At 38.4% G+C, this 16,778-nt stretch overlaps 1 protein-coding gene across 1 annotated transcript in view; it reads right to left on the bottom strand.

The window, feature by feature from the left end:
* The window catches only part of LOC307265378 (synaptic vesicle glycoprotein 2C-like), a gene marked incomplete at both ends in the record, with an annotated part of 30,280 nt that extends 13,587 nt beyond the window's left edge, over positions 1-16,693 (bottom strand). The window contains one exon of the mRNA XM_080047092.1: positions 16,078-16,693. Coding sequence (XP_079903218.1) covers positions 16,078-16,693 — 616 coding nt within the window. The remainder of the gene's footprint in view (positions 1-16,077) is intronic.
* Between the last annotated feature and the right edge of the window lie 85 nt (positions 16,694-16,778).

The following is a 16,778-nucleotide window of genomic DNA, read 5'->3' as shown; positions in this document are numbered from 1 at the left end:
GCTAATGCATTAAAATCCCATTTTTTTTAAAGATAATTTATCTGGTAAAAACTTCACCAAACAGACAATTATTAAGACACCAACGCTGTTTAAAAGCATCCCCAGATACAGCACACAATGCTGCCTTTAAAAAACAGAGGGGGAGAGAGCAAAGAGAGGGGAATAGAGGGAGAGAGAGAGAGACAGAGAGAGAGAGAGACAGACATTTAAATGATCTCTGCCATCTGGAGTGGAATGTTTGTTAGTGAAACTGCTGAGTGAGTGAATAAAACACATCATATACTTTGGAAAGGAGAGAGACAGTTTGCACTCACACTGATTTGGTGCATGCATTACCCCTACACACACAAACACACACGCACCACACACACACACACACAGTACAGCGTTCGAATTCAAACATTTGTTAGAGAATCAGCTTGGCTCACTGCACCAAACGTGACTTACATTTTGAGTTCGGCTGATACTGCTCTTTTGAAATAAGGCAAAAAGTACAAATCAAGAGCATTGCTGAATGACCTACTACACCACCTGTTCCAATGTTGTTTTGTTAGAAGCTTTGGTTCTGACCCACAATCCACTGCACAGCAAGTGTGTCATACTTTTAGGCATACTGCATGTAAACAACATACTTTTAATGGACATCTGCAGTTTGTAGAATAGTAAAAATAGTATGTTATTTGACAAAGGAGTACAAAGATGCAAAAATGCTGTGAGTATGTGAGGGGAACTGCAGAGATACTGTATGTGAAAAGTAGTGTTCAGCAGCTAGATGGCCCATTCTCTAGTTAATTGTGTTTTAGAACGTTTGCTTCAGTATCAAAGTGCCAGTACCCTCCAAAAGTCTCCATTTCTGTATAATAAAGCCAGTGGAGCATAGCTTGAGAACAGTCACTCTAACTCAATTTTAAAGGCTACATGTCCGTTTCACATTAGATCTCACAGGCAGTCTGTCACCTGGTTACTGTAGGTAATAGTGGTCCAGGATTGCATTGGTCTTGGACACACACACACACACACACACAGTGGAAGCCTTAAGTGGTGCTTTCCGAGTGCATCAATGGAGGAAAAAGGGCTTGGACTGAAATTGGTTCTATTTCCTGGCAGACACTTGGAAGTCACATAAAATATGTAAGTCTTTATAAATAGACAAAGCTGAAATCGATCCACTCAACACCGGAGATCAACTGCCCTGGGTTTTGAATGGACTGAAAGTAGAGTTAGACATTGGCTAATTCTGATTCAGATAGACAAGGTTTAGATCACTGTCCATGGTAAGCTCTATCTGTCTGTCTGTCTGTCTATCTATCTACAGGCTGCAATTGTAGTTAGTGCTGCTCGCAGTTTTTTGCATTTTTCCTCTTACAGCTCCCATATTATACACTTTTCGGTTCTATTATACACCATATTATATGGTCTTAGTGGTCCCTAATACGTTTTTCTTTAATTGTTTGCTGAAAAAAACTGTCAGATAATTTATTGTACTATGCTGATGTTCAACTAATCTCACAATGGCCTATTTTTTTTAAAAGAGCTGCAGCTCCCCTCGTAAATAGACAATCTTTGAGCTCCCCCCGCCCCCTGTCCGGAAGCGAAGCCAGATACGCCTCGCCCTCTGTCTGTCAGGGCCGTGGACCAATAAGAAATAGGGGTGTGGGCTGCACAGTGGAAGCTTCTGGCTTTCCAGTTTGTGAGGTCAGAAAAGGGGAGAATTCTGACTGGAGTATATTGGGTGGGGGAGGGGTGGTGGTTTCAGAAAGGGGGAGAGTGAGAAAAGGAGAGTGTTATTTTTTTAAATATTTTGGCAGTCTCTAGGCACACCGTGGACCCATGGATATGTTAGAACACATTTAAAAAGTGCATTTAGCATAATATGTGACCTTTAAATGAGAACCGTACAGAACCGAATCGTGACTTCAAAGGTACGTACCGAACCTAGACTTTTGTGTACCGTTACACCCCTGATTCTAGATTATTTTCTGACCTTTACTATAGCATCACCATGGAATTGACATGTTATGGTTAAGGCAAAATGTCTTCAGAGCTGGCAGTTGATCTGCCATCACATTTGGTACACACAGTACACACACATTCATGTAATGACCTTTTTCTTTGTGTTGAATACTTTGCTTAACGACCGAATATATGCAAAACAAATGACAGTAACAACCTAAGCTGTACTTCTTTAGCGCTTATACAGATGGTGAACGTGCTAACAATATACATGATATACATCAGTGTGTTAACATTGTTATTATGAGACATTAGCATTTAGATTAAAGCAAGGCATAGAAGTGCAGCCTCACATTTGAAAAACAGACCCAATAGAAGTGGCTAAATGCATCTGTTTCAGTCAACCTAAAGCATGTTTTCAGCGTTAAAGGTACATTGTGTAGTTAAGGTGAATTTAGTGTCATCTAGTGGTAAAAGTTCTAGACTGCAACACTCCCTTTCTAACCTTTCCTTTGGGAGAATTTTACTTTTTTTTTTCTTATGTCAAGAAATCTCAAGAATAAAGACGAATACTCCAAAATGGTATCGGAGTTAGTGGGGCATTTATGTATTTTCAGCATACTACAATTGACATGTATGTATTGGGACATCCTAAATCTTTTTCTAGCATACTAAATAGTAGGGAAGTATGGGGATTGGAACACAGGGTGACAGTTTCAGCTGCTGTGTTCATTTTACTACTTGTGTATTCATGTAATTCTGTTTGTGTAGCCGTTAGATATTTATTTGGTGGTGTGCTATACTAGCATGAGGCCAACCAGTAAAAACACAGCCATTATCTCTGTGCTCCGCTGCTTTTTACTGACCCTCTCTTCATTTACATAAAATCCTCTAATCTTGAGGGCCAGTGAAGGTTTTTTGCGGTTTTGACCGTAGACTGTTTTAAGAGGGTGTGACCTCAGGTTGAACCCATCAGCGGGGGAATCACAAATCCAATCTCAGTGAGATTCATGCTGCGTCTCCAATGCCCCATCAACCACAACCACTGCACCACACTACACGCCCTCCCCCTTTATTACTGACACTAGCCTCTTGTAAAGGGAGCCATAAAACTAACTATAGCCTGTTATAGCCTACCAGATAGCATCTTTTTCCTTCAGATGCACTTCAGGTGTGTGTGTGTGTGTGTGCGTGTGCGTGTGTGTGAGTGAGTGTGTGTAGCTACTCCGAATCAAAACATGTCACCACTACTTTTGAACACAAAACACAGCCAGCGTTTCTTTGATATTCAGTTTGATATTCATAAATGAGCGTTAGTGTTATTGCGGCTCCTTTCTATCCATGCTGCCTTTCTCTGCAGTAGCTAGCTCTAGCTGAGCATAGATATAGCTCCAGTGGCTTGTCACCTGTAATGAATCACTAGCTCTCAGCTTCACGTCTGCACAGCTTGATAAGGAACCTTTTCTACCTTGGGCATATCTGTGCCATCATCACCACACAAACAAACATGGAGGCAAGGGGAAGGGGAAGAGGAAGGGTAGGGGGAAGAAATAAAAAAGAATTGAAAGGCGGCCTCTCTCCTGTGTCTGCCTCCCATCTCCCCCGTCCAGGCGCATTAGCATTTTTATTAGCACGTAAAGTAAAGTGGATTATTTACTGGCCTGAGTCTTGACACACACACACACACACACACTGGTACACACACACACACACACACTCTGGCACACACACACACACCACCCTTTCCTTTAAAGCGGACAGGAAGATAAATGACCCCCCCGACCATTTCCTGCGTAAAAAAAAAGCACCAGCAAGAGACGAATACCTGGGCTTTGACACACACACACACACACACACACACACGAATGCCTGGGCTTTGACACACACACACACACACGAATGCCTGGGCTTTGACACACACTCACACACACACACACACGAATGCCTGGGCTTTGAATGCAGCGCGGCGAGGGTCGATACAGAGTCATTTCAGTCAGACAGAATTAAGCTGGAGTCACATCTTAATTATATACCGTATTTGGTTTAGACACAGCGGTTACCAAAGACATATTAAATTACCACGTTGGATACCAGTTAATAGATGTTAATATGAATGAATGAATGAATGAATGAATGAATGAATGAATGAACACTTTATTCCGGACTCAACGTTCCATATAAAAAGACAATACTGAACAATATATCGCCCAATGCATAAATAAGTGTGTAGAGGCAATTGGCGTTTTTTAGAACAGACTTGGATTTATTTTAAAGGTGCTACGAGGAACTTTTAATTATTTCTGAAACAGTCAAATTGTTTCTCTGCAAACCAGACCATCAGTGCAAAGAATGCTATTTTTATATAGTTTTTCTTAATGCCTTTGTCCTGGGAATGCTCACCCAGGAACAACAGCTGGCGTAGAAAAAACACTACCGCTTTAGACCAAAGGGGATGCTAGAATTAACACACACTGAAAGTTCCTCGGAGGTCCTTTAAAGGAATAAAAAAAAATTATGTTTTAATTAGTAAAGTTTAAAGTATCTTCTGTCAATTCTCCGAACGGAAGGGGTCAGCAACTTTCATCACTAGTCGAGCTAAAAAGCAAAGCAATGACAAAGCAACCAGACCTAAACAAATGAAGTTATAATAGATCTACACACTGCACCTTTAATGCTGAAAAAACATGTTTCAGGACTAAAAGACACGACTGAAATGCATTTGGTCACATTTTGGTTTTCCAGAAATATAATTTTAAAAAAATCAAATCCGACCCATGGACCTTTACTGCATGTCATCCCCTCTCGCTGTGTTTCCCCATATAAACTCTGTAACATCAAATATAGCTTGAAAATGGCAAACAAATAATCCATCACTTTTTTTTTTAAATGTACATGCATGCTCTGTGAGGCTCCACTTCTATGCATTGCTTTACATCCTTTAACACGCACATGTATAGAATCCATCTAGCCACAATAATGCAGTATAATGCCTACACATAGTCAATCTCAGTATAGTTGCACTGAGCCCACTTCAGCACTTTAGCTGTAGTGCTAATCTTTTTTCCTAAACACAAGCTCCCAGTAGACACCGTCTCGGCTATGTTTTAACGGTACGCTAACGGTACACTGTGCAGCCTTTCCCTCTATATCCACAGGGATAGTTTCAACTAATACATCTTTAAGTTGTCTTCACGCCCCACTAGGCTTTTGCTATTTCCTGTAGTAATTAGCCGTTATGAGTGTAAGTGTAATTCTCTCTTGAAATCGTTCTGCTCTGTTGCAAGTGTTCAGGCATGGATGAGAGGAGAGAGAGAGACAGACAGATAGATACACAGACAGGCAGACGGATAGATACATAGACAGATAGACATCCACACACACAGACAGACGGACACACATACACACACAGAGACAGACATAAAGACACACACGCACACGCACACACACACACACACACACACACACACACACACACACAGACATTGGGTTGAATCAAGCGTTTATTTCCTTTGTGGGAGCTTTCAGTACATTATGTGAGAGATTCAGGATTTCAGCAGAAGAGGGGATTTCCCAGAAGGCCGTTTGATTGACAGGTGAGGCTATACATGAGGAGGGAGGGAGGACCCCTGGTAGCCAAGCACATTCCTCAGGTTTTAATCACATGATTCATATAAATCATAATACTCTATTTTTAAAGCTATAGTGCGTTACTTTTTCATCATATAAATGAATGTCCGTTACATTCAAGCCATCACCAATCAGCTCTGCAAAACTCTCTCAGTATTGCAGCGTTTACAAACTGGTGTCGCTCCCCCGACACTGGTGCAGGAGCTCATAAAAATCCCCAAGAAGAGCCCAAGAAATGATTCAGTTGTTGATTCTACTGCTAAGAAAAAACCTGGACGTACGGCAGAAGGTATAAATTCCATGTGCGATCACTGAATTCAATATGTTAATGCATCGTCATCAGCATAGTGTCATAACAATAAAAAAATCCCATTTGGATCAATATTTACTACAAGACACAACGACTCAATCGTTCACTTTTTATTCCGACTCCAGATTGAATGGCGACCTTCACCTCTTTGCACAGTGACGGGGCGAATTGATCTTTTGGTGGAGGCTTTGTTGTGGAGGTAGAAAGGGAATGAATGGGAATTGTCCCCATTAGAATTATACCTGAATGAAGAATGGTCTTCTAGAGTAACATGTATAGGGGTAAGAATTTGAAAAAGTGACTGAATAAGCACATGAAATATTTAATTTGGCACTGCAACTGCTAGTTTTATTTTATTTTACTCTTTTATTTAATGTAATGTCTCTATGTGACAACATTTTGTTGGAGTTAATGGGGCATTTATGTATTTTCAGCAAACTACAATTGACGTGCATGTATTGGGACATCCTAAATCTTTTTTTTTGGCGTACTAAATAGTAGGGAAGTATGGGGATTGGAACACAGGGTAGATGTTTTTTAATTAATTAACCTCAGGCTGCAGCAGAGCCGATATTCATCACTGCATAGGTCTGATTTACACGACCTGTCGATAGTGTTTGGGATCGTAAATTAGCAACAACACAAAAAGTAACACAAAAAAAGAGGTTGGCATCAGTTACACAAAGCTGCTCAAGGGAGAAACCAAATCCTTGAGATATTTTGAATCCTTTTACAATGGCTGCCTGTTAGTTTTCACATTGATTTTATAATTAAATTCTTGGTTTTTACAGCACTGCATGGCCTCGCCACAAGACTAGACTATATCTCCCCCTTTAGCTATTATGCTCGAGGAATTGAGGGGAGCTTAAATTATTGATACTTTAAAACCCACCATATATTCAGTCTGGCTTTTTATGTAGAATGTTATTATAACAGTTGTGTATGCTTTATATACTCACTGTATTTTTTTTAATACTTTTTTGCTCCAGTTTATCTTTGTTTTATTGTTTGTTTTTATATAACATTTTATAACAGTGTAGGGGAGAAAGACGGCAGGGCTCTGATAGGAAATGTAGTAAAGCTGCTCTCTCTCCCTCTCTCTCTCTCTCTCCCTCCCTCTCTCTACCTATCTACCTCTCTCTCTCTCACCCTCTCTTTCTCCCTCTCTATCTCCCTGTCTCTCTCCCTCCCTCTCTATCCCCCCCTCTCTCTCTCTGTACCTCTATCACTCTCTCTCCCCCTCTCTCTCTCTCTTTCTCCCTGTCTCTCTCCCTCCCTCTCTATCCCCCCTCTCTCCCTCTCTACCTCTCTCTCCCTCTCCTCCTCCCCTCTCTCTCTCTCTCTCCCTCTCTCTCACTCCCTCTCTCTCTCTATCCCTCTCTCTCCCTCACCCTCTCTCTCCATCTCTCTCTATCTCCCTCACTCTCCCCCTCCCTCTCTCTCTCTCCCTCTTTCCCTCCCTCCCTCTCTCTCCTTCCAACTCTCACTCTCTCTCTCTCTCCCTCCCTCTCTCTCTCCTTCCCCCCCCCCCCCCTCTCTCTCTACGTGAGTCAGCCTACCGTGGCTAAACTGCAGTGGTGCACAATGCTGCAGAGATTAACTCGCCCATATCTTCAGATCTTGAGACACACAGACGGTGTAAGAGACGGATTACAGCAGGAGGGTTAACAGAGGGGACAGGCTAGAATAGCTAGAAGAAAATAAATATACCGATATCCAAAACATCCCCTTTCTTGATAGCATCTCACCTTTTCTATTATATATACAGCTCTGGAAAGAATTAAGAAACCACTCCCAATGTGCAGTGTCTCTCGTTTGACTATTTGTAGGTTTAGTTTTGAGTAGAATGAACATTTTGGTTTTATAATATAAACTACTAACAACATTTCTACCAAATTCCAATACATTTTTTGTCATTAAGAGCATTTTCAACAAGATATGTAGAGACGAAGATTTAGGAAAAATCCAGACTGGTCTCTAATTTTTTTCCAGAGCTGTATATATAAATTATATTATTTTTTACCAATTTTTTATTATTATTTATCTCAAGTGAAGGATGCAAACACTGTACAATTTACGTTAATAACTATAGAAATACAAACATACATGTTGTGGACAATAGCCTTTTCTATTATATTAAAAGAGAAAAGCCAAAAAGGCAACAATTTGGCACATTTACATGTTGAACTTTGGTGCTCATGTTTATCAATGTGCGCTGTCCCTTCTAAATAAAGAAATCTATGCAGTGCTTGGAGTAGAATATGCGGAGAGAAATGTTAGTAAGGCATACTAGTGAGTAAATAAACAATTTAGTTATTTTGGAGAAAATGTTGCAACTATCATGTGAAGTGTAGATGTAAAAGTGTCATTTTGCAGCATTTTACTTCATTTTTTAAGTAGATCTAGTTGCGAACTCTGAAATCCTCCCACACAGGAGAGTTTTGCCACATTTGAGCTCCTTCAAAAGTGCTTCAGAAGTTCAGTTTAGACTCTGATGATTACACACACACCACACACACACCACAGCACCTTCCAAACGTTCATCTGTGGAAAAGCTTCAAATGAAAATGCTCCCTTTTGAAGTTTGCTGTAATGACGAAAAGATAATCTAACCCTACCATACTTTTTTCAGAGTATAGTATGTCATGGGTGGGCACTAGTGAGTACGTACTGCTATTAAAAATGATACATTACCAAACTAAATGCCAGCAATATATTTTTGAGCACCAGTTCAGGCAGTGCACTTATACTGTATGTTTCATTCAATGACATTAAATGAATAGTTTTTCAGATGAAACCATTATTGAGATGGGAGGATATTGAAGAGATCCAGCCTGAAATAAATGCAAGGCTTAATACTCAAGAACCCTAAAAAGTACAACATTTAAAGATGAATGGATGGATAGATGGAGAGATGGATGGATAGATAGATAGACAGACAGACAGACAGACAGACAGACAGACAGACAGACAGATGGATAAAGACAAGACCATTGCATACACAGGCAACATACAGTAACACTCAAACATCGCTGCAGTACTTCTGACCTAACAGTGAGTCAGCTGCACATGGCTGGAAAACCCCTCTCCACCTAATCAATATCTATTGTGCTGTGAGTGTCTGATGTAACACACAGAGCTACAGAGCATGAGGAAGCTAAAATAACCCTCAGTCACCAGTCTGCTGCTATAGATACCTCACTACTGCAGAGTCATGGTAGCTGTAACAGTATAGCGTTTATGGGTCGCTCCGGTGGTGTAGGGGATAGAGCGTGTACCGTATTTGTTCAAGCCTTCGTTGCAGTGGTCGCGGGTTCAAATCCAACCCATGGCATGGACCCTCACTGCAGGTCATTCCCCCTCTATCTCTCTGTCTCCCCATTTCAACTCTGTACTATCTAATAAAGCTTGAAAATGCCAAAAAAGAATCTTAAAAAAAACAGTATAGTGTTTATGTATTAACCCCCTTCATTCATTGGTTACAATAGATTAATGATTTTTTCCTGTTTAATCATGAAAAGCATTTTTTTACACATTTTTATTTTTTTGTTGTTGTATACAGTATATTTTTAACAGACTTATGTCAGCAACCTACATCAAATCCCCATGTATATAAAAGAAAACATTTAAAATATCTTAATTAGCTGAACACTGTAGTGACCACAAGGCATGACAGTTCAATTCAGCTTGTTGTCTTCCTTTCCATTCACACTGAACTTCAACATTTGCAATAAGCAATCATTCATTTTGGATGACTTCTACACTCATTTTAACATTTCTAATAAGTCACTTGAATCCCAGATAGTTAGATGATTCAGAGCAATTTCATTTAATTTAAAATTGTGCCATAACCAACTGTGTCTGTGCTGGAAGATGTCCATATCGTTTTCTCTATTTTATTATTTCTCGGTCTCACTGTCCAGAAAGATGGTTGAATAAGATAGATAGATAGATAGATAGATAGATAGATAGATAGATAGATGGATAGATAGATAGATAGATAGATAGATAGATAGATAGATAGATAGATAGATAGATAGATAGATAGATAGATAGATCTATTTTATTATCTCTCAGTCTCACTGTTCAGAACTTATGCCGTATCTTATTATTATTAGCCACTGACCTTCGAAGTGTAAGCTGTGGTAAAATCACCAACCATCAGTTCTATTGTGTAAGTTTTGTTCTCCTAAGTATGTCCACAACTGAGCATATACACACATCCTTTATTTATGCAGTGTGTGTGTGTGTGTGTGTGTGTGTGACTCATTCTTCTTTTTCTCTCCCTCGTGTCTCTTTGTGAGTCAGAATCAGGGTGAAATTTGGGTGAATAATGAATAATTTTGCGCCGAAAAAAACAAACTATCAAGGAGCTGTTTTTGGTTATGAAACCACACAATAATGTTGTGAAAAAACACTTTTTTACAGCTAATCTTTTTAATTATTTAATTGAACACTAAGGGCCGGATCTACATTTGGTTGTATAAAAACATCCTGTTTCATCCCGCAAAAAAACATGCAAATTCTTAGAAATGCTCACATGATTTAGCTCTCTTTATTTGAGTAGATAGATAGGTAGATTATGTGTGAAAACAGTATAGTAAGTAAAAGGCATTATACAGCTATTTTTGACATTAGTGAGAGAGACAACAAAGCCAACTCGAACACATTCATACAAACAGACACTTGTAGTTGCACACACACACACATACACACACACACACACACACACACACTACAATACACTACACACACACAAACACACAACTTTTCCCTTTATGTGGGAAGCGATCCATCTAGCACACCTCCTACTCATGTATCCAAATACCTGGTGCCATGACAACCCACTGGCAACGCTGCTAAAGCAATGAGATTATAGCTGGAAGTGTCACCCACCAACCACTCACCGAGCTCAACCCCGTATTCCACAAACAACACAGTCTGTTCATCATATCATGGAAACTAATGGCAGTAATTATATCAACAACCAAATCTATTTGGTAACACTTTACAATAAGGGTACATTAATTAATGGTTAGTTAATGCTTAATAAGGTTTAACTAACCATTAGTTAACTGTTAACTAATGTGCCTAGTAAGCCTTTACTAATGGTGTTCATGGTAACTAAGGTATTAATTACTACATTATGTAATGTTTATAAATATCCTTTATTAACCTTAGTTAACCCATTAATTGAGCATGAACCAACAGTTGATTAATATAATAATTAGCATTAATTAACTGTTAACAAATGTAATTTTTGTAACATTACTTAAGCATAATTAACCATTTATTAATGCTCTTTGTGACCCTTATTGTAAAGTGGGAACCATTTATCCATTAAGTAACACTTAATAAATGCACACCAGTGCTGAATAGGCATTACTGAAGCATAATTAACCATAGTAGGCATTACTTAAGTGTAATTAACCATTTATTAATGGACTTTGTGACCCTTATTGTAAAGTGAGAACCATTTCTCATGAATTAACACCTAATAAAGGCATACTAGTGCTGATTAAGCATCACTTAAGCATAATTAACCATTTCTTAATGTTATTTGTGACCCTTATTGTAAAGTGGAAACCATTTATCACTTGCTACCCTTAATAAATGCAAAATAGTGCTGAATAAGGATTACCTAAGTACAATCCATCAATCAACAATTCTCTTTGTGACCCATGTAAATTCTCTATAATAACAATATCAAAAAAATATTTCCAACTGGAAATCAATTCATGACAACAATCTGTTATCAACACAATTCAGTCACCATTTAAAAAAGAAAGAAAATTGTATTTTATTTAGAATCTTCAGTTTTATTTGGAAACACCGCTCTCACATTTTGACATAAATGAACTCCAAAATAGTTTCTTCAACAAATTATATCCAGTTTAATGATTTTCTTTGAAAGTAACAAACAGGAGGAAATGGATCACTAACAGCAAAGGTGAAACACACTGACAAAGGCAGTTAGGTTTAACAGGCAAATATGTATTTTCTACTCTCTCTTCCTTGAAGTGTATATCATTGTTGCAACATAAACAAAAATAAAATACCCAAAGAACATAACAGTTCCATTTTTAATTATGGACTAAAGATAAAACAAAATAATGATCATTCTCTTGTGAATAAACACTAGTTTAACCTGGCCCTATCACTGTTATTTGAATGAGCACATATGTGTTTCATTTAACCTTTATTTATACTCGAAAGATCAGTTGAGGGGTGACCCTCATTTATAATCTCTCGCTCTCTTAACATCCAGTTCTTGGGTTTGCTGGCCACTCCAGGCCTGCTGTGCGCCTCTTAAAATGAAGCAGTTGGGCTGGAATCCAAGAATCTTGTCTAATCACCAAGTTGATGTACATGGAAAAAAAGAAAATAATCAGTTAACAGTTCAGATGCATTTTTGTTTCCTTTATCTAAATCATTATAGCATAGCATTATGGATCCACATTATGTATTATTATTATAACATAATGCATTGCATTGCTTAACTGAAATATCTTTGGTACCTTAATCAAATAAAATTCTCACTGAACCTTTAACAAGTTGACACTATTTTTTCATTCAAAAAACATGTAATCTCTATGACCATTCTACACAACACATGCTCAGCTTCAGCTCATTTTAGCCTGAAATAGCAACCTGCACTTTGAATATGGAAAATGCTTACATGTGTTCACATATGGTTTGGTAAGTTACCTGTGAAGCTAGCCAGCGCACGCCTCATGCTAACGGTGCTATGCTAGCGGGAGGCTGCATCACTAATATATTTCACATTATTAATATCTTACATACACACAACTATTATATCATCTCACGAATACCTTAGTTAACTCACCAATAATTTCGTTGGGCTAATGGCAGCATACTGTAGATGTATCCACCACGGGTCTTTTGTGAGAATAAAACACATAGCTGCTGGCCTGCTGCTTCATTGTTCAGAAACACGTCTGTCTTTCTTGCTGGCTGATTGCTGGGTGAGTTCAAGTGCTTGAAAAACGTGGGTTATCCTAATGTCAATAAGGTTTGTAAAGAAATATTTTTCTTAAGTAAAGTCTCCAAACATATTTTCACCTTCCCAAAGTTGAAAATACATTGCATACATACATGCATTCCCTCTAAAGCCATTGTTGATTATCAATAGCCTATTATTGATCATATAAATCACCTATAGATCTTGTTTTTTACTGGATCCTCGAAAGACGGATGTGTGCCTGTGGACAGTAAAAGCAGCAGCTGAGCTACATGCTTAAAGCCAGCTTGACCTGACGGACCCATTTTTCTCACACAAAAGACCTGTGGTGGTTACAGTTATGCTGCCATTAGCCAAACACAATTATTGGTGAGTTAACTAAGGTGTTAGTGAGATGATATAGTTGTGTGTATGTAAGAATACTGTGAAATATATTAGCGACACGGCCTCCCGCTAGCATAGCAACGTTAGCATTAGCGCGCTACTATATGAGCAGCGTTAGCATGAGGCTTGCACTGGTTAGCTTCACAGGTAACTTTTAGCAGTAATTGTAGTGGTGGCTAAATAAAGTGTGTGTTCATGGACACCAAACCGTATGTGAATAAATGTTAGCATTATTCCATATTCAAAGTGCATGTTGCTATTTCAGGCTAAAATGAGCTAAAGCGGAGCATGTGTTGTGTAGAATGGTCATAGAGATTACATGTTTTTTGAATGAAAAAATAGTGTCAACTTGTTAAAGGTTCAGTGAGAATTTTATTTGATTAAGGTACCAAAGATATTTCAGTTAAGCAATGCAATGCATTATGTTATAATAATAATACATAATGTGGATCCATAATGCTATGCTATAATGATTTAGATAAAGGAAACAAAAATGCATCTGAACTGTTAACTGATTATTTTCTTTTTTTCCATGTACATCAACTTGGTGATTAGACAAGATTCTTGGATTCCAGCCCAACTGCTTCATTTTAAGAGGCGCACAGCAGGCCTGGAGTGGCCAGCAAACCCAAGAACTGGATGTTAAGAGAGCGAGAGATTATAAATGAGGGTCACCCCTCAACTGATCTTTCGAGTATAAATAAAGGTTAAATGAAATACATATGTGCTCATTCGAATAACAGTGATAGGGCCAGGTTAAACTAGTGTTTAGTCACAAGAGAGTGGTCATTATTTTGTTTTATCTTTAGTCCATAATTAAAAATGGAACTGTTATGTTCTTTGTGTATTTTATTTTTGTTTATGTTGCAACAATGATATACACTTCAAGGAAGAGAGAGTAGAAAATACATATTTACCTGTTAAACCTAACTGCCTTTGTCAGTGTGTTTCACCTTTGCTGTTAGTGATCCATTTCCTCCTGTTTGTTACTTTCAAAGAAAATCATTAAACTGGATATAATTTGTTGAAGAAACTATTTTGGAGTTCATTTATGTCAAAATGTGAGAGCGGTGCTTCCAAATAAAACTGAAGATTCTAAATAAAATAAAATGTTCTTTCTTTTTTAAATGGTGACTGAATTGTGTTGATAACAGATTGTTGTCATGAATTGATTTCCAGTTGGAAATATTTTTTTGATATTGTTATTATAGAGAATTTACACGGGTCACAAAGAGAATTGTTGATTGATGGATTGTATTTAGGTATCCTTATTCAGCACTATTTTGCATTTATTAAGTGTAACAAGTGATAAACGGTTCCCACTTTACAATAAGGGTCACAAATAACATTAAGAAATGGTTAATTATGCTTAAGTGATGCTTAATCAGCACTAGTATGCCTTTATTAGGTGTTAACTCATGAGAAATGGTTCTCACTTTACAATAAGGGTCACAAAGTCCATTAGTAAATGGTTAATTACACTTAAGTAATGCCTATTATGGTTAATTATGCTTCAGTAATGCCTATTCAGCACTGGTGTGCATTTATTAAGTGTTACTTAATGGATAAATGGTTCCCACTTTACAATAAGGGTCACAAAGAGCATTAATAAATGGTTAATTATGCTTAAGTAATGTTACAAAAATGACATTTGTTAACAGTTAATTAATGCAAATTATTATATTAATCAACTGTTGGTTCATGCTCAATTACTGGGTTAACTAAGGTTAATAAAGGATATTTATAAACATTACATAATGTAGTAATTAATACCTTAGTTAACATGAACACCATTAGTAAAGGCTTACTAGGCACATTAGTTAACAGTTAACTAATGGTTAGTTAAACCTTATTAAGCATTAACTAACCATTAATTAATGTACCCTTATTGTAAAGTGTTACCATCTATTTTTACTGATGTGTAGCTTTTACTTCCATCTACTGCACGTGCATCAATTATAAATCTGAACATTTTACAAACCAGATTTTGGATACAGTGTTTTTAACATTTTATAAATCAAAAAATAGTAGACAATTAACAACATATGAACAAATCCTTCTGTAATAACCTTCAGAAAAGTTCTAAGAATGATTATGGAAAGTTTAGTTGATGTAAGTGCTTCAGAAGTTGAGCATAATCAGAATCCATTTCCATGCCTGCAAAGTTGAATCTCTGGCTTCTGCAAACTCTACCAGATGAATTTCAATTGGCTCATTTTACATAATTACTCACTAGTGGGGGGGAATTATGTCTCCGTTCTTTTCCAAAATCCGATCATATTTCACCGTTGACATTGTTAAACCAGACATTTGTTAGTCCGTCTTTTCAGTTTTGATAAACATCAAAATAGATTCATCTTGACTTGGATTTGTTTGAATGACAAGCAATAGCAAGGAGCCCACAGGCAGTGACCTGACCAATCAGAGCAGACTGGGTTTTCTGGAAGGCGGGGCTTAACGATACAGGCTCTAAAACAGAGCAGTTCAGACAGAGGCTGAAAAAATTAGACCAATCAATGGCACTTTGAGAAATATATAAAAGTTTTTTTTACTCTACACAATAAAAATCTCTTCTAGTAGCAACCCAAAAGTGCCATTTTGAACCTAATAATAAGCTCAATAAGTCACCCTTTAATTCACTATAATGCTTAAAAATTCTTGCCTAGCCACCCGGCATTTCAGACAGAGGCTGAAAAAGGCTTTTGTTAGGCACTCTACCATGAAAACAGTTTCTACTACAAACCCAAAAGTACAATTTTAATGCTGAAAATACACACAATATTTAACGTTTTAATTCACTATAATGCTTAAAATTTCTTACCTAGCCACCCGGCACTAGAGTTGGGTACACACATGTCCGTCTCGGCGCTGGGCAGGACGAATCCAACCACGAACACTTCCACTCCGTCAGACATCAACGCCAACCCCAGCACGAAGAAAAGCTGCCACTGGAACCTGCCGTGGCCGCACTCCTGCATGATCAACTCATACTGTTGAGCCAGCTCCTCTTCATCCGCCTGCCTCTCTGTCTCCAGTTCTTTATGGGACTTTAGGCTGTCTGAAACGGGCTGTCCCAACGCCACCTGCCCATCCCGCAATTTCCCCTCATTGTGGGCGGGAACACCTTGATACTCCCCTTCGTAGATTTCGTCCTCGTCATCGTGGCCTTCCGTAGCGTCGCTGGAAGCTCCTTCGTCCTCATTGGTTCCGTTGTCGCCGGCATAGTTACCGCCGCCGTCGTTAGCAGCGTAGCCATGGTAATTATTGGCGTCTTCTTCCTCGTCCTCGAAGCGGTTGTAGCTGCGGTGGGTTGAGTATTCGTCCGCCGCGCGATCGACGGCCTTACCGAGATTTTTGGACGTTTGCCTCTTGGCTTCTTTGGCGATGTCCTTGGCGCCTTTGACCAAGGAAGTCCTGTTGTTTTGCATGTCGTCCATCTTGGCGAAAGGATTGCGGCGACTAAAAATTATTTGAATTCAACTTTATTGAGTCTTTTGTTCCACTAAATTCTGCAATTGTGCG

Source organism: Ammodytes marinus (genome assembly GCF_949987685.1).
Source record: "Ammodytes marinus genome assembly, chromosome: 18".
NCBI classification, from domain to species: Eukaryota; Metazoa; Chordata; class Actinopteri; order Uranoscopiformes; family Ammodytidae; genus Ammodytes; species Ammodytes marinus.
This window is presented reverse-complemented; position numbering and strand designations above follow the sequence as displayed.